The sequence below is a fragment of the Rhinolophus sinicus genome, linkage group LG05 (genome assembly GCF_036562045.2).
Source record: "Rhinolophus sinicus isolate RSC01 linkage group LG05, ASM3656204v1, whole genome shotgun sequence".
Taxonomy (NCBI): domain Eukaryota; kingdom Metazoa; phylum Chordata; class Mammalia; order Chiroptera; family Rhinolophidae; genus Rhinolophus; species Rhinolophus sinicus.
In genome coordinates, this window is record NC_133755.1 from 20,368,620 (window position 1) to 20,393,238 (window position 24,619).

Sequence of the window (24,619 nt, forward strand, 5' to 3'; positions counted from 1 at the left end):
AGATCTTTTTCTTATGACTTGTAATAGTCTATAAATGTCAGGATGCAGCTGAGGATTGTAGGTTCTAACATCTGCTGTCATCAGAAGGCATTTCATGATCTCCCTCAGGAGAAGGCCAGATTCTGAACACTTTACTTTTTCCAAATGTATTTGCTGAATAATGGGTTTGGTTCTTTTTTGGAACTTACGAAGTTACCTCATGGAATGGAAAAAGAAGTTTTTGCCAACAATTGGAACATATACTTGACTCTGTAACTATATTCAGCCAAACCATGTTCAGATGTTTGTACATGATGTGCTAATCTATGCCCATTCTGTTGTGGAGCGGTTTTGGTTAGTAATATTAGCGTGCTCTGGGTCTGAGCAAGGCGGATACTTCACTTTGCATTGAAGCCCTAAATTACTGGGTTAAAAAAAATGTTGATCTGATATATACGGTAAATTGCTAGTTATTTCTTTTGGATGCCTGAATCCTTATGTTTTATTACTGTTTTATTATATTAGCATCTTATATTTTAAAATTTTAATTTTTATTATGTAAAGACTGTTTTATGAAAATTTTAGTTAATTGGGATTCATATTTCAGTTTTCATTGTATATTGACTATTTTATAAAATTTCTCAAAGAATTTTAAAGATTTGAGTATGAATTTATAAACTATTATAAAATTTTTAAAATTCCGATAAATAGGGTCTTTATTAGGGATTTACTAAAGTGTTTATATCTTCTCATGTGATTCAGTATGCTATACTATACTCAGTAATTACAGAAAAAATAACTGCCACTTTTATTAAAGAAATTCTGCACTATTTCCTTACCTCACTTTATATTCCTTTATTTTATGGCTTCTAATGATCTATTGTTTTGTTTAGAAAACAGCAAGGCTCGAAGTAATGATTTTGCTGAAAAGAATGGACTTCAGAAATATGAATATGTCTTACATCCAAGAACTACAGGCTTTACTTTTGTAGTAGACCGTCTAAGAGAAGGTAAGCACCCATCTTAAAGTATACTTTCTTATATAAGTGGCAAGAATTGCTAAACTTTATATATAGCCCTTTAGTATTTACAAAACACTTTTTTATATTTCATCTCAAGAAATGAGATACTGTATTTTTACACTAAGTTGACTCCATGCACTAAAATGTTCTATTAGCACGTTGCGTACGGCGGGGTTTAAATCCCTTGTGAAGATTCTCGTGATCCGTACGCAACGTGTTAATATTTTGTATTCTTTGGAAATATAAAAGAGATCTTTGTAAAAACAAAACACTTCCCCCCTTTTTTGGAATAGACAGAAAATGATATACAATTAGACTATCGTTCCATTTAAAACTGTTTCATAAAGCAGCAAAACTGTCTTGAAAGTATCTTATTACATATACTGTAGTTCTTTATAGCTTAAAAATATTTTTACATCCTTTATTCCATTCACTCCAACAAATGATGCTGGTGGATAAGGATGGCAGTAGTGCTACCTCTGTTTTATAGTTAAATCGCACTGGCATCCAGAATGGTTAGTAAATGTTTGTAGCTCAGGGACAGCAGCATATTCTTCTACTTCCTATTTTTTGGCTTACAGCATCTCACACTTCTCCTAGAGCTTTGTCTGTTGAAGGGCCTGTGGGGACAAGATGATTCCATTGACGATATCGTGCTCAACACCCATTTAAATGTTTACATTTTGATATTCTTATGTCAAAAAGCCAATTGTATGTTTTACTATAGCTGCATATTTATATATTTATGGGTTCATACACACATGTGTACATACAAATAAATAGCACACATGCGAATGTATTTGAAAACGGAACTACCCCAAAACATTCTGATGTGTTACTAATTTTACAAGAATAATTCAAAGCCCAGAGTCACCTAGCAGAAGAAAAGTCTTGTTTGCATGTTTCTGTTCTCCACTCTGATTTCTAGCAAGCCATGTTGTATAATGGTGACATCTGTGACAAATTATCACCTTCATTTAGTAATTGCTACATTGTCACACAACTGCTTGTTCCTAACATGAAAGACCTTGGAACATTACGTATAAAGTTTTTACTTCTTTTCCTAAATAGTATCACTGTTGTTTCTTTACGGTTTAATGTGTTTTAAGATAGCAAGTATAACCTCAGTTAATGAACCCTGCCAAAGATGAAGCATCTTTACAACTAATTACCCATGATTTTTAAGAAATGCACAGTCAGTCCAAAATCACATTACAAACCAATAATGCTGTCCCTGTTAGTTTGGTTTGCTTTTGGAATTCTGTGGTTAGAACTAATATGAAATGGACTCCTGGGCTTGATGGTTGTGTCGTGTGTGAATAGTGAGTGTCCATCTACCATAGAAGCTCAGTTCTTTTTGCCCATGGAATGGGACAGGGAGGCACCAAGACATTAAAGCAGTGATGCTTTTTTTTTCTTTTACTTTTTCTTTCTTTCTTTCTTTTTTAAATGTGGTATCACTTACTGTTGCTTCCAATTCAGACTCACCCTTCTCATTCAACAATATGTTTTTTATTTCCTCACATAATCTGATATTTTATAGTATTTAATGATTTCATTAAAGGTGTTTCTGACATCTTGGAATACATTCATCTACTGGATTTCTCTGTTAACACAAGCATTCTGTTGGAACACATCTTTTGCTAATAAAGATCTTTCTGAGCGTAGGCAGGATAATTGAGAGATTATTTTATAGTGGGTAAGGATATGTCTATAGAGCTCTCTGTTCTGAAGTCTGGAACATATTTTAGTAGCAAACAGATTTATAACTTTGGGGAATGTGTATCACTTAGTCATCAGAGTACTAGTCAACAACCACAGGATATAATTTTTCCTGCCACAACTGGCAACTGATTGCCCCCTCTTTATATCAGTAAAAAAGAAACACAGTTAGATGACTCCATTTGCTTCGGCTAAAAAAATACAGTTAGGCGATTCCATTTCCTTCAGTTAGAAAAGTAGAATGGGACCTATACACTATAATAATAAGAAATATGATGATGATTGTAGTAGCAGCAGCTAATACTTGAGTATTTGCTAAGTACTGGGCATTATGCTAAGTGTTCTGTCAGTTAATCCTCACAATAACCCTACATGGTAGTTGCCATTATTAATACTTAACTCGTAGGGAAAAATTGAAGCAAAAATTGAGGCAAAGAACTTTGTCCAAGTTATTGGAATGTGGTTTGTCTAACTGAATAGCTGTGCTCTTGCTACTGTAACTTGGTGCCTTTTGTATTTAGTGTGATTTTAGTTAATAAAGCACTTTTGTAATAATAGCAATCTGGATGGTTTTCTTTAAGAAAGATTTTTTTAAAAAAAGAAAAAAAGAGGCTCAATGACCAGGTCACGGAGGGATAGTGGTCACAAGGGAGGTGGTTATGAAATGACAAGGCGAGCAGGCACAGCCTAAGGAGGCATCAGGTGGAGAGTCGAGGGCAGCTCTGATCTGGACAGGGGCTTGGGGGGAGAGTGTAGGGGAGTCAAGGGAACAGAAAAAGAAAGTTTCATCAAGAATCAGGGGTGAAGAGGGTCTTAGAAGTCATCTAGGCCAGAGTATCTTTTTAGAAAAGGAATCTGACTCAGAAAGGGCCCAGCACAACTTTCTGATGTTTCGGCCCCTTAGCTTTGCTTTTGATAATCAATTTGAAAAAGAAGCTTGCTGGTAAAACAAATGACTATTATAAATAAATATACTAATGGAATCCTGGAAACTGCATATTAAAACCATTTCTCATTACATAACATCTTTACTGCTCACACGTGTAACTGAATTCAGTGTTGCTCACATCTCATAGCACAAATGGGAAAATGAGAAATTCAGGACATCAAGAAGATAAAGATAAAAAGTCTTACCAGGATGCACTGAATAAGAGAAAATCCAACCAAGGAAAGTGATTTCAGTGCCTCTGTTTAGAATATATTTTATTGAGATGAATAACATTTAGAAAATACACACTTATCTTGAAATATAACACCTATTATGTAATTCATACAGATGTGTTGTCCCTGTAATAATAATTACAAAAGGTTTACCCTGAGAACCTTGATTTCCATCATCAGTACTTGCTTTATACTATCACTAGATCATAACCTTAAGAATATGTAATGTCCTGCACATAACAGAGACTCAGTCAGTATTAGTTGAGTTGAATATTGTTTTCTGTTATCTGAAAAGTAAGGCAAGCATAGTGTCCTAGCATCATCTTCTCAGAGCACTATATATTACATTGATACCTGTCATGGATGATTTATTTCGTATGTACCTCTAATCCCAGGGCATTTCAATATGTGATTATATAATTTTTTCAATACTAGATAAACCCAAATCCAAAAGGAAGTTGCTAACTTAGAGGAAAGAGGCTTTTACATGAGAAAGATTATTTTTAATTACACAGCAATAATAAACTTTTAACTCATTGCACCCAAAATTAGTTATATTTATTATCCTCTCTGGTGATTTATCATTTTTAACAATAATAGCTTCATTTTTAAAAAATTTTAGACAAATAATGATTTGGTCCAACCATTATTTGGTTTTGATGAGTGTTTTGTAAGACAATTACTGAGTTGTAACCATGCAATGCTTACTTTCACCATTCGGCAACACAACTGCACTCATTGAAACAACTAGAAATTAGGTTACAGTAATTGGGGAGAGGGATAAAACACTTCCTATTTGTTTGGAGGTATGTCTTGTTTAAGATGGACCTTGCCTTCAAGAATTTTACCATCTTCATGGATAGATGAGAATAATATACATGGGAAAAAATCTAAAAATTAATATAAGACAATGTAATTACATGCTAAGTTTTATGGTATATGTAAATATTAGGTTGACTAAAATATAGGAGTGTTCAGTAAAGAGAGATCATGTAGTGTTGAAATATACTCAGGTAAGGCTTCTTAAAAAAGCTGAGTTTCCCTTGGACCTTAGAGACTGTCTGTGATTCAAATAAGCAGAAAAAACGAGAATGGCTGAGGGCAGGAAAGGAAGAACACGAGGAACAGTGCAGAGTGTGGAGCAGTGTGAAGCTGAGCAGGCAGCTTGACAAAACCAGTCTGAATGAGCTGAAGGCGTGTGTCCTAGAGTAACAGGCGGTATTTAAGAAGGTTGTGTGCAACCATCGTTTTTGAAAAACTTGATTCCTGCCCTCAAAGAGTCCTGTTTTTAGTGTTTTCATTTCTAAAACAAGTCAATCAAACAAATCAGCTCATGTGTTAAGACTCTAAAACATCATATGGATCTCTTTAAGTTTTGGGTTTGAAATAAATAAAATGTTTTTTAATTCAAAGTGAAACAATCCATATTTCAATCCATATTTAGCTCATATGCCTGAATTTTAACTAGGAAGGAATGAAGGATACTGTCTTTCCACTAATCTAGGGGATGTAGGGTTAACCACTAAAGAAACAATTAATTCCCACTAGGTAATTTGATCAGCACACCTGATCAACACTCTTCAGTGCCTATCCTGGGAGAGAGAACTATTCACTTAACCCCAGATTCCATCTGCAGTATCTGATAGTCCTGTCTTTGGCTCCCTCACTTTGGCCTGCAGTAGTTCTCATCCGCTCTGAGAAAGCTGGTGCTTACCTAGGAGGTGAAAGCAGTGTACGAGTCACAGACAGCTCAGTCTTCAACAGCAGGTTAGACCATTTAATTTCTTGAACTTTTTGCATTGTACACAACTACCTACCCATAATCCAGTCTGTCTCTTGCCTGGAGTCCCTGTATACAGTGTGTGTGTGTGGGGGGAGGGGCCGAGTAAAGGTAGCCAGCAGGAGCCACCACGCCCTGTGGCTCACACTGCACTTGTCTTAGTTGGGGAGCCTCCCCCGGATTGTGTTTCGAAGACCCTTCCTAACAGACAGTATGTTCTAGGGGGCCAGGAAGAAAGGCAGACTAACTATTGAAATATTGGGTGCATTAAATGCCATGTACTCTGACCTTTTCATATGACTTTTTATTGCTGGAAACTATTTATGAAATAGGATAAGACCTTTCCCTTATGTTAAAAAATGTAATTGTACAGTAGGTCTTTGACATTTGCTAGAATATTTTCTGAGACCTTTTACGTTTCCCCAAATTTGCAGATAACTTTAGCATAGCAGTTGACTCTCTTTTGAGGCCATTTTACAAGGAATGAAGCTTTTCTCTGTTTATGATGAACAGAATACAACAAAACCTACAGATAAGCTCAGTGACTCGGTCCTCCACATCATGAAGCAGAAGTGATTCAAATTTGCTTTATACATGACCACATGTCAGAGACCTTTGGAGTCACTCATGTTGAATCTTTGAATGGCATGGTACTGCTTTCGGCCAAAAATGGCATTTATATTGTTTTCTTTGTTCATTTGCATTCGCTCTCCGTCCTGCTATGGCAAAAAAATCTAAGAGACTCACTTAGGACAGATCTTGTCATTATGTTTAATTAAAAACGTCATGACAGCCTTCATGGAAAATGATAGAAGCTCTATATTCTGTACATAAAAACAACCATCTAACATTTATCAAGTAGCTACCATGTGCAGGGGACTGAGTTCCCATGTTTCTTTCCTCTTACGTTCCTATGTTTCTTTCCCCTGCAGTAGACTCACCTAGGAAGCTTTTTAAAACAGACCGTCAGGTGCAGTCTCAGACCTCCTGCTTCACAGTCTGGTAGTGGAGTCCTGGGCTCGCAGCTCCTGGACTCCACACACACCACTTTCATGCAGATCACTCAGTTCTCACAACTGCACCAGGGGCTGGTTTGCACCGTGTGGCACCTGAGGAAGCTGACTCACTTTAGCCACCTGCCCAGGGTCACATGGCTGCTACTAAGTGGAGGCACCATGTCTTCAACCCAGGTCTGTTTGATGCCAGAGCCCATGTTCTTCCCAGTGTGTAATGAGTTAACAGTTTTTCTATTCCAAATGGTATAATACAAAAATGTCATCTTCGTAGGGTTTTTTCCTCTCTTTCCAAGATGTTTCCCTTGGCTGTACTATGCATTTTGTTTAAATGGAAAAATACGTCAAGGATATCATATCTTTTTGTAAGCATCTCTTTTATTTTCCTAGATCCCGTGTTTACCAGCTCCTCCCTCTATTTTTTTAAATCTTTAAAGTAAAGCAAAACAAAAAAATAGGGCACTCAAACTATCCTTTCAAATTGTGGTTCTGTCATTTTTATTTTTTTGCCACCACCTCTCAAAACAGCCTGACAACTTGATTTTCTCAATACTATCTCACTTGCTACAAAAAAGGGATGTTTATTTTTTATTATAAAAACAGAACATTTATTATAAAAAATTTGGAAAAATTAATTACAAAGAAGAAAAAGGCATTCGTAGTTTGCCATCACTTCTCAGAAATATCCAGTGCCTGCCTTGTGACATATAGTCTGCCTGTGTTTTTCCACATTTTTATATAGATCAAACAAAGTTAGGGTCAAATTATATATTTTGTTTTATAAAGTTTTTTTAACTTACTATTGTTACATAATTTTTATAAGTATATGTTAATGTGTAGCCTGTCAGAGGGACCATTATTTATTTAACTAGCCCTGTGTTGTTGAAAATTTAAATTGTTTCCAGTGTTCCACTCTTATAAATAATACTACAGTATGCATGAATCTCTGTATTTCCTTAGGATATGTTTCCAAGGATATATTTCCAAGTCTAATTACTGAGTCAAAAGTTTTTTTAAGGTTTTAAAAAAATGTTAGTCTTAACGCTCTACCCCATTTCATTTGGTCCCCAAATTCTATCAATAGTGCTTTGGAAGCATCTCTTTAGAGACAACCCACTTTCCTGTATTTTCCCATTCTCCTTTTCACTCTTCCTGTCTTTCTGACTGCTCTGCCCCTGGTTTCTCTTTTGTTAATCCATATTGCACACAGCTAACAGTCAGTCTTCATAAAGTATCACTCTAATGTAATCAGATATGTGTATTTAGAAAATGTTTCTTGGGCACATATGTTGTTTGGCTTGCTGAGATACCAAGACACAGCCCATTCCTTTGAGTAGCATAAGGTTTAGGAAACATAATTAGAATGCAATGTCATAAGAGATATGAATAGAAAGTCACTTGAGTACGTAAAGAAAGGTTAGTCTACCTTTACCTAAAATGACACTGAAGAGGTAACATATAAGCAGAGAATTAAAGAATAATTAGGCATTTTCCAGGGAGGAAAGACTTTTAAATATTTGCATTACTTCCATATTCTTGGTCAAGAATTTTACCACTCAGAACTCGCATGTAATAGGAGCCAGCCTACTTGAATTAATTAACCTTTCCTGACTGTGCCTTATGCTTTCTGAATTTTGCCTCTGGTTATGTCTGTCCAGTCTAAAACCTGCAATGCTTTGCTCTTTTCTTTAAACTCCAAATACTATTCTTCTTTTAATGCTCTTTCTCTAAGAATCCATTCCTGTTTCTCCCAGCTGGCAGTCATCTGGACTGAATATCTTTTTCCTCTCTAATAGGACTTAGCACAGTAGACCTTATATTAATAGCTTCTTTAATGCATGCTACTTCTTACTTCCTAATAGGACGGCAGTGGCCGTGTCTCATAGACTTAACATTAAGGGGGAAGATTTTATTTCTAAATCCAATTAATACCTTTCCATCCTTATCTTATTTTCCTCTTAGCAACATTTGGCACTGTTGATTCTTCTTGAAATACACTCTCCTCTTAGCTTCTCATTTTTTTCTCTTCCTTCTCTGGCCACTTCTCAAGACTCTTTTTGCAGGTTCTTTATACCTATCTGTGCCTTGAATGTCTGTGTTCCTTTTAAGGCTCTCCTAGATTCCTTTGTTCTTTCACTCCACACATTCTTCCTGTGCTGTTACTCATGTTGGTGGTTTAAATGATCATCCATACGCTCATGACTCCTCAGTCTAAATCCTTAGTCCAAAGCCCCTTCTCAGTTTAGAGTCATAGATGTGACTTTTGCCATTTGGAGGTTCTGCAGGCACATCAGCTGCAATATGTTCAAAATGGAACTTGTTATTCCCCCCTTTCCTCTTAAAATCACCATACCATGAAATGGTGGTGGTGATAATAATATTGAGTGTTTATATGCCAGTATGATTCTATGCTTCATATGAATTAGTTCATTTAATTCTTGCAGGAAGTATTATTATCATCTCTATCATATGCATGAAGAAACTGAGGTACTGAGAAGTTAAATAATAGTCCAAGATTCCCCCCTTTAAATGGCACAGCTGGGAGTCTGATTGTAGAGTCTTTGTCTTAACCACTATGTATCATTAACTCAGTTGCTCCAGCCACAAATCTAGGAGTCATTCTTGCCTCACCCCTCTCAACCTTTGTCACATCCCCCGAAATTCCAACCAGGGCCTTTTGATTCTATTTCTTCAGTATCTTGCAAATTCATCTTTTTCTTTTTGTTCTCACTGTCATCATATCTCCCTTGAATTATCATATAGCTGCTCAGCTGGTCTTCCTAGTTCTGGTTTCTTCTTAACCAATACTTTCTCTACATTATAACTGGAATGTCAAACCTTTTTCTAAATGAGGCTGTTAGACTCTTAGGCTCTGGAGTCAGAAAACCTGGGTTAGAATTCTGGCTTCACCAGGATTAGCAGTGGGACTGGTCAGATTACTGTCGCTCAGTACACCCCAGTTTCAACATCTGTAAAATAATACCATATTGCTTACTTTATATGATTTTGCAGGACCTTTGTGAGGATTCGTTGCAGTCATTTACGTAAAGCTCAGCACAGGGCCTGGAAAATAACAAGCACTCAATAAATGTTACAGTGCAAATCTGATTGTGTCAGCTCCCGGCTGAACTCTTCCTGGATTTCCCAGTGCTCGAAGGTTAAATCTACTTTCTTTAACAGGATTTACCAGCCCGTAACGACCTGGTCCTGGCTCACCTCTCTGGCCCTATCTTCCATCTCCTTAGCTGCACCATTTGTCCTAGCCTCACTGAACTGCTGTCCTTTCCCAGAATGCACAGGGCTCAGAGCCTTCTCCAGTGTCGCGTAGCTCCTCATACTTAGATTGTGTAGGTCAGAGCATTGATAAAACAGTTCATTCTGGAAGCCTTCCCAACTGTCTCCGACTTCCCAGTTCCCGTATGAATGCTTTTCCTACTATACTTGCCCTAGATAAATGGTTTTCCTATGATATTATTACTTGGTTAATTGTCTATTTTGTCCATTAACTCTCAGTTTCCTGACCATAAGCATCAAGTCTGTCCCCCTGACAGTTTTTATCCCCAGCCTTCAGCACAGGCCTGGCATATAATAGACACCCTGTAAATTTTTTGAACCAATCAGGTTGATGTAATTTTATACCCTGCTATGTTCCAGTAAAGATTTAAACATAAATATATACACTACAGTAACAGCAACACGACAACATAAGAGAAGAAATTAAGGTAAAGGGAAAATAAGGATGTGAAATTAGTATACAAAATATGTGTTATAAGGCTAGTATATATGATATAAGGTTAATATACAAAATACATGTTACAAGGTTCTTTGTTCCTATAAAATATAGGTCCAAAAATTGGCCCCGAGCTTTCTGACACCTTCTGTAGAGGGAAACTGAATGGTATCAATGACAAGGTCCATAAGATTAAAGGAAGCCACGTGCTCTGCAAAAGCATGGTCGTGTCTGCAGGACGTGAGAGAAAGCTCTTCCGTGGTCCCTCACAGGACAGGGTACACTGGCGTGACCAGCATCCACACAGCATCTTTGTTACATGTCCCGCGGAGCTTCAGTGCTCGTCCATGTTGGCTAACAGCAGTGTGAGGAAGAGCAGTTCCGTAAAAGCAGTGTCATAAGCATTCAGAACATTGCACTGTATGTGGATTTAGAATTTCTCAGCTCTGAAGGTCTGGAGACACTGCGTGGCCTTCAAACCATTCTCCACAAATGGTATTTCACTCACTGACATTTGGGTGAGAACTGGTTTGTATGCAGCTTGATTCCTCTTCACAAAGCATCTGTTGACAGATACTTTGTACTACAAGTGAAGTACAGGCCAAGGGCTTTACTAGAAGGTGGAACTGGGAGTAGGATTCTCTAAGGAAGCTCAGGAGAGCCTACTGAGATTCACACAGAATGGATGGCCACCTTACCTCCGAACTGAGGTTGGCCAGTGTGTTCCTCAGAAAATAACTGGGATTTATGTATTTTTGTGTCCTCTGCACTGCTTAGCAAAACGGTCCCCTGCACATCATCAGTAGACCATTGCCCAAAGCCCCGTCCTTGCCTGTGGCCTTTCTGCTCTTGCTTCTCGCTTTGATTCCATGTCCTCTCCTCATCCAGCTACGTGGGATATACGTTCTCATCCTATTTCTTTTCCCAAATTGTTCCCAGTTATCTGGGTAGCTCCTGTTGGCCCTTCAAAACAGTTTACGTACTTTTTCCACTTTAAACAATCTCCTGACCTCTCTGGGTTACTGGTGTTCCCTTTTCTTACTCACCATATTCTATACATTTGTCTTAGTCATTTCTTTCATATTCTTTTATAATCAATGACCTTTTTTTTTGGGGGGGGGTCTGTCTCTTGCTTGGACTCTGAGCTCCTTTAGGGTAGCTACTGTGTCCGTTTATTTTTCAAGCTGAAGCATTAGTACAGTGTCAGGAATATTATAGGACTCAGTACCGGTTTGTGCAAATTTTTGTAGATGGTCTGTTTCCAGCATCTCACACATATATGCACATTGATTAGTAATGCCTCCTGCCACCTTCGTCTAGACATGAGGCCCTTGGCAGGTATTAATTCACTTGGACCCCTTCATCACAGCAGAGGTTAGATTTGAATCAGGCAGGTGCACAATTGGTAAAAACAAAAAATGCTGTCTTAAGACAGTCTTCTCTTTTGTTAACTACTGAAGGGTAAAGGTAAGGCCAATTTTCTTTCTTTCTTTTTTTTAAGATTATCTGTACTATTAGAAGGGACATACAGAACCATGTTATTTGTAACTTAAATGAACAGGGTCTGGCATTTGATCATGTAAAAATTCAGTATGGAATTGTGGTTCTGAAATGTTTCCCTGGTTTATTAGTATTTGTACTCAGTGAGTTTCAGACTCTGAGATCGCACTAATGAGGCAATCATTGCAGCCTGTACCTCTCTGTACCACTTGACTTCAGCAGGAGAAAAATCTTATCCTGAGGCTATGTACTATTTCTCTAACATCAGCCAGCTATAATAAACGCCTACTAGTGTGAAAGGTAGGTCTGGGTGATAATGAGTGCATGTCTTATGGCACTAGTAATAAAACAGTCTCAAAATATATATTCTGCTGTTGGTTAGATGTTATTTTCACACGAGTGAAAATTGCATACATGTTATATTTTACTCATTCAAAAGGCTTGTCTGTGCTTAAATACTGATGTGCTGTTATAATGTTTATATTATTTTAAGAGTAACATGCTGAAAAAATGCTGATAACTGTGACACTTACAAAATATGTTTATTTTAAAATCCCAGAATTGTGGAAGAAGCTTTGTAAGTAAAATTTGTGGAGTTGTTGTTGAGTGATAAGTGTATACTGACTATGAAGAATATTGTTACATACATGAAAATGTTCTGACAGTTTTTCCTCTGGAGACAAGAGTGAGGGATAGGACACAGCAGAGGATGCCAGTAGCTGTGCCATCACGGTGTTAACTCACCATGTGGCAGCTATGTACGAAATCTTTATGTCCTTATAATGTTGTTTGGGAGCAAACTACAAGCGTTTCAGCGCTTATTCAGAAATGTATGTAGCAATATACTTTAGCTTCCTGTTCATATGAAAATCAAAATTTATTTTCACTGAAGTTGAGATGTGGGCTTGAATCTAAACCCTGTGGTTCTTTGAATCCAGAAATTCATCTTAACAGGAACTTATGCTTGCTTTTGGTTTTACAAGTATACAATTTCGTTGTGGATATATTATATTTCTTTTTTGGGTTTGTCCAAAAAAGCTTTACCTTGTTTCTCCTTTATTCTGGGCATGTGTCCATTTCATTATTTATAAAAGTTGTGCCTTTTCTCTTTTAGCTTTATAGACTTTTCTTCCTTATTCAAAATATCTTCCTGTATTTTTTCCAGTTGCTAGGACCTGCATTTTTTGTTTTTAAATAAATTGATGTTTGTTTTGAGTATTACAAGGTATTGTTAAAATAATACTGATCTTGCTGGTGTGTGTGTCTGCGTGTGCACATGCAAACCAAGTTCATGTGTTTTTACTTTTTAAAAATAGATTCTGATAAAAAAAATCAGTCCCCAAGAACATGAAACTAAATACAGAAATTGTTTACTTATTAATGTTGAAAGTTGAGCAGTTTTCTAAATGAATCATTTTCTCCATTTTATTCTGCATAATTATATTTTATATGTAATATAAAATTATGTATAATATAATTTACTATATATATTTTATAATGCAGGCACCCTACAATTACCATCTGATTGCTAAAAGCACCAGATGGATCTGGGCTGAGCAAAACAGCCCAGGTCTCGGTACAGTTATCTTAAGCTGGTACCTCTGTACTGCATGAAGCATACGATGTCGCTTTCTTCTAAGAAAGTTACATAGGAGAGGACATCATGCGTGTCCTCAGTGGCTTTCATTCCTGGTGCAGGAATGAAAGGTTTCATTATTTATCATTTGACTACATGGAGTAAATTCCAAGTTCTTACCAAGTTCTCCTACTTGGTAAGATTACTGACTTGGAGAATCTGTCAGCACGCATATGCACACAACATGCCCATTTTACTATGTTCATTTTGTGATAATTTATAACTTAATGCAAATACTTTTCATTGTGGCTTAGTCATCTTTTCCAGAGGGAATGATAATTGAAAGAGAAATTAACGTAATATAACCAATAACCACTAACTTACAGTTATTTCTCAATCTTTGTTTTGTAAAGTATCTTTTCCAGTTATCGTCTCATTTGAATGTAATAAACTAACAATAATCTACAATGTGTTTGGTTCTTTTCATTCTAATATTTTATGTGAAAAAAGTCACTGTCCTAAATCTTTTGACAGCAAGCGGCATGTGTGTGCTCTTCTTTGTCTTTTCGTTCTCTGTTGTTCATGTTACATGCCTGTGTGGTGACTAAAGTACTTCTGTGGCAAATACTTGAGTGCTGTTAAGTAAGCATCTGTCTGTGATGCCTTATTATTTATTATGTATAACACATTTTAAAGGAAGCTAGAGACGTGGGTATTTGTAGGCTTTTAAACAACCAGCCTTTGATACTGTGAGGCTGCTACACAATTTCTTAGATGTTGAATGGGAGAAATTTGTGTGGAGCATTGTTTGCTGTATTCTGGAGGTTAACAGCTGCTTTCCTTGAAGTGATCGATTTTGATCTCCCTAAACTCCATTCTTTGTCTGAAAGCAGTTTATGGTTCTATGTAGAACCTTTTACAGAATTTGTGAGAATGTGGTACAAAAGTTTAAGATCCTGTATTCATCGTTTATTAATGGTTTACATCGTCCCTGTTTCCTCATAGATTTGAAATGGTCTTTAGCATAAGATAAAAAAAGGAAGTTGGGTATTAAAATATGTGTGTTCGTAGGGCTTTATTATCCAAACTAAAAAAACTGCTCTGCTCAAACCTGAACCTTAGCAGTCACCGTCTTAAAAGTCAAGGCATTAAGGTTCTTCCTGTATTTTACTTATTGCATTAAGTTCTTAGTGATTTATGAAGATAATGAGTTCCTGTACAGCAGAAGAGGAAGCGTTAGTCAATGCCTTTCTAGTTATCACTATTCTTGGGTAGCAGATGTGACTGAGTTCAGTTAACCAGCATTCCTCAAATACGGACAACAAACTATTCCTATTTTTGCAGACTGCTTTTAGATGTCATTATTAAAAAAGATCTACCACTTGGCCATGATATGCTTCCACTCGAGAGGAACTTTACACTCTTGATGTGAGTACGTGGAAAGTGCAGTAAGTCCTCACTTAATGTTGTCAATAGATTCTTGGAACTGTGGCAGAATGATATATAAGGAAACCAGTTTTACCGTAGGCTAATTGATATAACTAAGAGTTAAGTTCCTACAGAGTCTCATCAACATCATAACAAAACAACCTTAAACAAACGACATTATTTGAGGACTTGCTATAATTTGAACATTCTTTTCTGGATCATAAGACTTACTTGCTTTCATCCAGAACAGAATTTCAACAACCACAATAGGTTCATAATAGTAAAACTAAACAAAGTTTTCAAACAGTTTACCAATTTGTTTTTGTTAAAGAAATAAATAACCTTTCCGATCAGTGGAAACATCATGAATATGTTGGTTCCAATATTAGTTCCCTTAGTAATTTAAGTAGACTGTAACCACCTCTTATGTTACTAAATCAGTCATAATAAAGGCTTATATTTTAATACAGATGCTCCTAGACATTTGATGGGGCTGCGTCCTGGTAAAATCTTTTCAACTTAAAATGGGTGTAAGTCGAAAATGCCTTTAATACACCTAAACTCCTGAACACCAGAGCTTAGCTTAGACTACCTTAAACATGCTCAGAACACTTACATTAGCCTACAGTTGGGCAAAACCATCTAACACAAAGTCTATGGCATAATAGTGTGAAATATCATGTCATTTATTATGCTATCACTTTCATACCATCGTAAAGTCAAAAAGTTGAAAGTTGAACCACCGTTAAGTGGGAAACCATCAGTACTTTAGGGATGGAAATTGGTAACAACTGAAAGTAAGAAAGACTTGATAGGACTTTTGTTTAGACTTGACAGATGAACAGAGTTTAGACAAAGGGAAACGTATTATAAAAAGTTTGTCTTGTATCTATTATCATTAAAATTGTGCTTATTAAATGTTTATATTTAAACATCCTAAAGAGATTTTTTTTTGTAAATGCATATAATCTGAGTCTTATTTAAAGCCTACGCTTTGTAGCTAATACTGTGCGATCAATGCATGCCGGTAACAGCATCAGAATAAAAATTTATGATGAACCCATCCCTATACCCACATTGGTCAAGTATCACAGAAACAATATACACGTGCTTAGCAGAGAAGGGCTGTAGAGAGCAGCAGAGTAAGGGAGAGAGTTTAGAGAACTGGACCTTGAATTAGATCTTAAGGAATAGTAGGATTTGATTTGGTAAAGAAATTGAAAGAGTACAGTCAGAGTTGGCGATCCAACAGTGGAGACTGGCCCGATTGGAGCCCAGTGTTCAACTTTTTAAGTTGTGAGATCTAAGTTAGAGGTAGTCTTAGTTGTCATGAAGTCTAACAAAGTAGGAAGAAGAACAGAATCAAACAGTGGGAGTTGTGAAGATAATATTTATGACTTTATAAATACTCTGGGACTGGTGAGTAAATTGTTCCCTTCTTAGTATTCCAAGGGAGTTGATTATCTTCCTAAGCAGTTTATTACTTCTTCTCAGATAAAATAAGATCTATTGGCTTTATCATCCTCATAATCATCTCAAAATAGGCTTCTTTTAAATTTTCTGCATGAATTCTGTTCAGGTTAAAGGAAGACTCAGTAAAAGTAATTGGATCTCATGTTTTTTAAATCTTTTTTGATCCACGAGTAAGGTATTTACAGACAGTAAAATGGCATATAGTAGGGGGAAAAGTATGATTTATCCTAATTAAAAAGCTTTTTCCTAGGAAAGAATCATTGGAAAAATGTCTTATTTGTGTTTTTACAAATGATTTTGAGAATTAAAAAAAAAAATCTTGCCTTTTCTGTATATGGCTGTAAATGGTCATAATTTTATATTTGCAAATATTGCTTTGATCTAAATTAACCTTTTTCAGCAGTCGTGTCCTGTTTGCAAAGTCAGACACTCATGGACTTTGTAGATTCTTTCTCTAAAACACCAGCCATGTGTCTGAAATTCTAGGTGCTAATAGAATCTTTAGATACAAAGTCTGAGAAGACTCACTGAGTGCAGCAACTAGGATGTATTTGTTGACCTTCGAGAAAATAGTTTCTCAGGAACAGGGGGTGCCAGAAGCCAGATGAGAGTGGAGTGAAGATTGATACGAGCCAGTAGAGATAGTGTAGCTGATTCCTGCAGGAGTTTGCCGATAAAGGACAGGAGAGAGTTAGAGTAGCCAGTACAGGCAGGTGCATCCAAGACGACTAGGGCGAGGTGAGTAGTTCTAAAGGCTGAGAAAACTCAGTGGAGGAAAAGCTGAAAGTGACATGGATTAATGATGGAGCAAATTTTTCTAAGAAATTGAGAGGAGCTAGAAACAAAGGTAAGAGGATTCCTCATTTTCTAGGGCAGGAGGAAAGGTTGAATATAAATATGTATTTTGGTTTGGGGAGTAGCTAGTGAGCAAGTGAGGGATTATTTGATGGAAGACTATTCTCTCGGTTTGATCAGAGGTTAGGTGATCTGATGATGATGGTGGAATTGATCAATGGGAGTTTGGAACGATTGCTGTGGAAATGCGAAAAGGAAGCTGATGAAAACAAGTTCAAGCATTGCTGACCTCAGGCCACAGGCCCAGTCTGATTCCACTGCAGCTTTAAGCTGCACCCCACGTGGTGACCGGCCCTGCCTGCATGGCTGCACACCTCACTCCGCCTGCAGCGCTCCCATTGCTGCTGCGTCGTGGTCGGCTGTGCCTGTTCTTTTATGCCCAGCTCAGGGCGATTCTTGCTCAGTCTGTTCAGCTGGCAGTGCTATTAGTCCTCCTCTAATCTTCTTCTCCAGCAACTGAAACACTCTTAAGAATCGCATAATTTGCAAATATGTTTTATCTTCCTTTCAAGATTGCAATTCCCTTTGGGGCAAGAATCATGAGTTTGTCAGTGTCTGTGTTTTTGTTTCTCTCTGCCTAGGGCAGTGCTGCTATATATATATATATAGTTCAATAAATATTGAACGAATAGATTAATGAAGGAAGCAAATCCGCTGCAACCAAATTGTATAAGAGAGCAGTGGACCTCTATGGAAGGTAAAGTTTGTCAGAATTCTTTAGCTGGCTAATAACCCACAGGCATCAACTTGTAGAATATTACTGTGTGTGTGTGTGTATCTTCCCTTTCACAGTAGCAGTGAAATATATTGTATTTGTACATGATTACTCTACCTTGCTGGCTCAAGTTTTGTAGTATTTGGCTTATTTGTATTCTAGGCATGAAGAGCTCACACCAAGCACAATATTGTGTCCAACTTTTTTTTTTATGCAGCTTTTATCTCGGCATTTCTAATGGTAAGGGCGCTAATGCCATATGTACCACACACCCAGAGATTAGGCTTCCTTTTGAAATCCCTTTTGTTTCCCACTCAGTGACTCACGGTGCCATGCTGAAGGAGCTTTGTGTACCAACATGAGCATCTTATGCCGCTGGCCCTACAAGATCTGGGTAGGAGAGGAAAACTCACGGTGAAAACAAGGCGGCAGCAATTACAGAAAATGGCTGTGTTAGACTTAGCACAGGACAGTGGAGAGTGCCTGAGAAATCTCAGTGTTAGGAAGCCTTGGTTTCCATGGTCTAGGAGCTCCCAGCATTTCCGTGGATGACGGAGGTCTTTCATCCTCTTCTAAAATCACTTCAGAATTTTTAATAATTCAGATCTTTGTATTCTGCTGACCATTTTCCTGCCCTTTGAACCCGTTCATTTTATTTATACTCTAATTAGCTCTTCGGTGTTTTTATCTCAAGTGTTGGCCCACACAAATTTAAGATATAGCTAAGTTAGCCAACAGATATAACTAGCTACTTATTGGGTAGTAATTAGAAGTACATTATTGTGGCTTATTGTTAAAATAAAACTCGGTAGTTAGATCTTAATTTGCATTACGTAACCTTGTTTGGCATTATTCATTTGTGCGAATTCAGAAGGTTTTCAGATGCTTCTCATGCCTCTTCTGCCATTTTGGATTCGGAGATAGAGAGAGCAGTCATACCTCCGAGCCCTGTCTTCTGAGCACCATCACCCCTGCCCACGGCCTGGAGAGCACACACTTGAACTGTCCCCTTGTCTCAGTGGTGCTGGCCCATCCACTTACATCCAGGTTTTCCCAACTCAACCCCAGTGCAGTCTCTGGAAAGATACTGCTAAACCTTACTCTCACCTTGGGGGAGGGTGGTCGGGACAGAGAAAACCCTCAAATTCTAGGTTTATCTGCTGAAATAATCCAGAGGAGGAGAGTACATTAGTAAGTGGAGTGAATAAAATGCAGAGAAAAGAGGAAAAGGAGTCTTGCCAAGCAAACTGCCATCATTTCTGTGGCAGTTCCTGCCTATATTGTTATATTTCCACTCACTGGCTTTTTCCGGCTCCTATGTGTTTATATATGTAGTTTTGTTTGGAAATCATTCAGGATTTTAGCTTTTTTCTCCCACTGAAAATAGTATGTAGGGATATTTGAAGTGGACAAGAAGGTGAGAAAAAAAGGGTCATTACTAGTTGTGGCCAATTCTTCCGTCAAACTTCCTGATGCTGTCAGCTAGAAACAGTCTCTCCCTTCCCTAAATTCCTACAGCAGCTTAATTGTACTTCTATTAAGACACCTCACTTTGTTTTGTACTCGCTTCTACAGACCTCATTTTTCTACCCTATTAGCCTATCGGCTTCCCTGCTCTTGCCTCTTTTCCAGCCCTCAGAACATGCAGCCCAAGGCAGCTTGGTTGTTGCGGTTATTCTGGTTAGTCACCTCATATCTAGAATGGTTTTAGTAATAAAGAGGACTTCTTGTGAATTTAATGAATCCATTCAAGATATAATATGTTTTGTAGGTACAGATACCGCAGCCCTAAGGAAGGTTAAAGGTCATGGCTTTGTAGAGGTTGTGTAGGTTAAAGGTCATAGTGTAGAGGTTGATGGCAGAGGACCATGCTCTGGCAGGATTCTGGAAGGTTTTCTGGATTACTTGTAATTGTCTAGTTTGTTGTCTGCAGTTGGACAGTGTCCTTTCCAAGTAGTAGGATTTGGTCATAGTTGCTGATGCAGCTTAGAAAAAAAAATATTTCTTTGATAATAATTAGTCTGACTTTTTCCTACTTGAGGGTCATGAGACCTCTGTAATGATTAGAATTGAATAGAAGTGGCTGTATTCTAGGCTGTAATATGAAGGTCTTTTGACTTTAGTGATGTCCTTAGCTTCTCAAGCACAGCATGAAGCATCAGTGATCTTGCCAACGATGTTATTTGGTCCCCATTAACCTGGGGGTTTAGGAAATAAAGAACCAATTGCTGTCCTGATAAGGAACCAAAAATATTGTATTTCAAAACCTCTAGGCCTCCTTAAAGACATGAATAAAGGTAAAGTTTTAGAAATCAGAGTGCCTTTGTGAAAGCCAAGTGACAATCTCTATAAAAGAAATATGGGGTAAGTAGGAAATAATCTCAGTCATCAAGAGGATGGGTCATTTTCCCAAACAGCCGCCTCTCTGTTGACCATCCTACCTGCCTTGTTGCCTTTATTAAAACATAGCAATCTGCTCATCTCGTGCTTCTTCCCTGCTGCCCTTAAGTGAAAGCTGTTTATTCTCACATCTTAATACCTTATGACGTTCTTAATTCACCTCTGGCTTATGCACCTTGGAGTTGGAAAAAACAATCCAGATTTCTTTGAGCCTTTTGTGTCTAAATAAAGCAACTTCTGCTCCTCTCCGATATCAATCGATCCTTCTGTCCACCCTCTGCCTCAGCCCTCGTTTCACAGCACTTCCCTTCCATCCCTGGTCTAGCCATTCTCTTAGGTAACTTCACTGTCTATGTGATGACACATTTAGCCCAGCTTCTGGATCTCCCAATTTTGTCTTTCAGAACTGATCTACCTGTTAAATGTCAAACGTCTCATTCTCTGACCACAGTCTCTTCCGTTACAACTGTCAAAAGTTATTCTGACACCTCCCCCGTCCAAGTTGTTCCTAACCCCCATTAAGATCTCTTTTCCCTTAATGCTTTTATTCTTTTCCCCCATTCATAATCCTCCTCCTGCCTCCCTCTTTTTCCTATCCCAGTATACTGTAGGCCCATCCTTTAAAAGCATACTCCGGTCGCATCCTCAACTCCTTAGCCCCCTGGCCCTCGCCTGGTAGAGGTGCCGTGCTGTGTTTTGCCTTCTCTACATGGCAATGGCTTTGAGCTCTGTGAGACAATCCCCCCAAACCGTGCAGATCACTGCCAAAAAGAATCACTGGTCGCCGTAGTAGTTTTCTAGATGCTGCTGTAACAAATGATCCCAAACTAGGGTGGCTTAAAAACACCGAATTTATTCTCGCACTGTCTAGAAGTTAGAAACCTGAAACCAAGTTGTCGGTGGCCACGCTCCTTCTGAAGTGTCCAGGGAGGAATCCCTCCGGGACTCTTCTGGCCTCTAGTGGTGGCCAGCAACCTTTGGCCACCTTTGGCCTGTGGTCACGTCACTCCCGTCTTTGTGCCTGCATCTTCACCTGGCCTCCTTCCCTCTGTCGCTCCTCTTCTTGTAAGGACACCACTCAGACTGGATGTAGGGCTCGCCCGATTCAGTACAGCATCATCATAACCTAACTGATATCAGCTGCACAGGCCGTATTTCCAGACAAGGTCACATTCTGAGATTCCAATGGATATGAATTTGGGGGGACACTATTCGACCCAGTTTCCGATCTCAAAATGACCCTCAATGGTGACTATAATTTGCCCATCTGAAGCACTCCAGTACCGCCACCCACCCATTTCTTTTACAAAGAAATCAGACACCATCACACCAGAACCCCCTCCCCCTCCCCCTCCCCTCCCCCTGCCCCTCCCTGCCCCTCCCTGCCCCTCCCTCCCCCCCCTCCCCTCCCCTCCCTTCCCCCTCTCCCCCCTTTCCCCTCTCCCTCTCTACAAACCTGCAGATTACCTGAGTCTGCATCCATGTTTTCTTCCTGTTGTAATAAAAGATAATTTTTCTGTCTAAAACTTCATTTTTCCCCCCCAGCTCCACACTGGATCCTATCTCTCCTGCCCCCTCAGGAAACCTCGCTGTAACACCCACCCCCCTTTTTAAACCATGTCTTTAAGCTCTAATTTACTAATGGTTCCTTGTCTTCAGCAATTAATGTCATTTAAATATCTTCAGTCTTTAAGAAGAAAAGACAAAGGAAAAAACTATACGTCTACTCGGAATCAGTTTTTCATCCCCACCCCTACCCCAGCTTTCATGCTACCTCTTTCTTCCCTCCAGACACAGGCTTCTTAGAAGAGCTGTCAGCTCTCTGTCACCAAATCCTTATCCCCTAATAGCTTCACAACACTTGGTAGTCTGTCGTCCAGCCCTTATAGTCCATGGAACATGAACAGTCTTTCAAGGACCACCTGGTTGTAAAACCCAGGTCTCGTCCCTCCTTGCCCCCTCACGAACACTTGACTTGGATGGAGAGTCCCTTCCTCTACAAACATCCCCTGTCCTGAGGGGAGTTTAGGGAGAACTGAGGGAGAAGATAAACTAGATAGAGCTAGATGACTTTTGAGATCTCGTCCAATTCTAAGATTTGATGCTTTTCTGAGATTTCAGGAACTTCAGTTCTCTTTGTTTATAAAACTTTTAGGCAATTTGTGGTTATTTAAATATGGTAGTGCTTTTTAAAAAATAATGTTGAGACTACAATATATAACATTTTTCTCATGAAGTTACTGTAATTTCAAAGAGATTATTTTTAGTAACTATTTGTTATGATAAAATTTCTCAGAAATACACAACACACTCGGGAACTTTAAATAGAAACTAGCTGTACTGAATTTAAAGTTCTAAGATCTGAAGATAGAAACTTTGATATATTAAGTTACCTTTGAAGTACTGAAGTCTGAAAAATTCTCTTGTAATATAAGGTTTTTATATCTATAAAAATAGGCTTATTATCTGATTTAATTTTTCAAAAGAGTTGGATGACAGAGTAATAATATAAGAGAAAATGGAAACTAACTGGTATAAAAGAGTTAAGCAAAACTTCAATAGTTTATAATTTCCTCCCTTTCCTAACAGTATCTATAGTATGAAGAACTCAGTTGTTTATGGTAAACAGTTTTTTGTTTTTTTTTCAAACAGCTCTCCTTTTAGGTAAATAGTTTGTTAGAAGTGGAGCCATTTGATTTTATCCAAGAACAATGTTTAAAAGATAACTGGCCAGTCTTTAAGTTGTCGTAGCCATTCCAAATGTTCCCTCGTCTTCTTAGCCTAAAGATGCAGCGAGGTCCTGCCAATACCAAAAGAGTCTTGTCTTGCAGCCCCTCCAGCCTGGCTGTTAGCCTTCAGCATCTCTTTCCAGGTCCACCAATACTTTCCCAGTATTTCTGTCTCATGGCTTCTGACCCTCTGGTAGAAGTCTGCTCTGGAAGCCACCTTGAGCGGGTCGTCTCATGGCTGGCACAGGCCGCAAGACACTGCTTTGCTGCCTGGGGTGTGGCTTCGTGTGCTCCCCACGCTGCCAGCCCGCCAAGGGCTGGGTGGCCCTGTCCTACTCGTCTGCCCTGATGGGAGTCCCTCCTGGAAAGAGTTCTTCAGCTTTTAATTAGAATCCTCTCTCTCCCTGGGAGTCAGACCTAATCCTTGGGAAATAACCTTGCCCTCCTCTTCTGCCCCTTTTACCTGTTTCTGCTCCTGTGCCTGTGCCCCAAACATCCTCTTCAGAGACCTCTCTGCACTGACCTATCATTGATGCACTTAAATGGGGGTAGGGAGGATGAAAAGTTATATCAGAGATACCGGTACAGCTGCCTGGCTCCAGGATTCTGAGGCTTCAAACTCTGCCTTCCTTTTAGTCCCTCTGTCCGCTTCAGTTTTGTCCAGCTGTAACAAATTAATAAAACACCCAATGAAATCTAGCCAAATAAAGCCACAGAAGTTGTTAAAAAAAAGCTGTTAAAAAAAAATCTCTCCAATATGAATTGCTACAAACTTGATAGTTTAGCAAGATTTTGGTAAACAGTACGTTTTGTAAATTCTGCAAATTGGTTATTTGGCAATTGGATCCTGTAGCAAATTGGCCTGCTTTCCAGTTCATCAGATATTAAATCTCAGGTTCACTTGGGACGTCCTCGTGCCATAGCGCTTTCATGACAGTGAGCCTCAAAACACTTTTAAAATATTATATAATGTCTTCCAATTGAAGTAATTGTTCCACATTTAGTTTTATTGAGAACAAAATGTTGTCATCTCTCCAGGGTTTAGTCAGTGTATGCAACACCATTACAAATAGATCTTCTAGGATATAGTGTTTGAGTACACTGCAATATAACTGCATGCTGACCTTGTTTTAATTTATTTTTAATTGGATGAATTGAGGAAAGGGTGAAACTAATATTTATTTAAAAAGTAGAGAAAAGGGACAGTGTGTTACCATCTACTCAAGATTTAAATTAAACATACAATTGAATAAGAATATATTTTCCTTCTGTTTAATTCTTAAATTATAAAACTATTGATATGGTATGTCTGTTTTTTAAGCACTAGTATTATTAGAGTGAATTGAATTTATGTATTATACTGCAAAAAAAGTACAAATGTGTCTACATATAAATTGATACTACTATAAATAAAAGCTATTTTATCTTTGTTATTCAAAGCATATTAAAGTATCCAGCTATGAGGGATGAGCTTTTACCCAATGCCCTTTGGGTCTGCTGTAGCTCTTATAAAATTTTGTGTCCTTTTTTGCTGTC

At 38.2% G+C, this 24,619-nt stretch overlaps 1 protein-coding gene across 4 annotated transcripts in view; it reads left to right on the plus strand.

The window, feature by feature from the left end:
- Positions 1-24,619, plus strand: part of LCLAT1 (lysocardiolipin acyltransferase 1) — a 159,094-nt gene that overhangs the window by 96,610 nt on the left and 37,865 nt on the right. For all 4 annotated transcript variants that reach the window (XM_074331846.1, XM_074331848.1, XM_074331849.1 and 1 more), the window contains exon 5: positions 873-989. In XM_074331846.1, the coding sequence (XP_074187947.1) occupies positions 873-989 (117 nt within the window). The remainder of the gene's footprint in view (positions 1-872; positions 990-24,619) is intronic.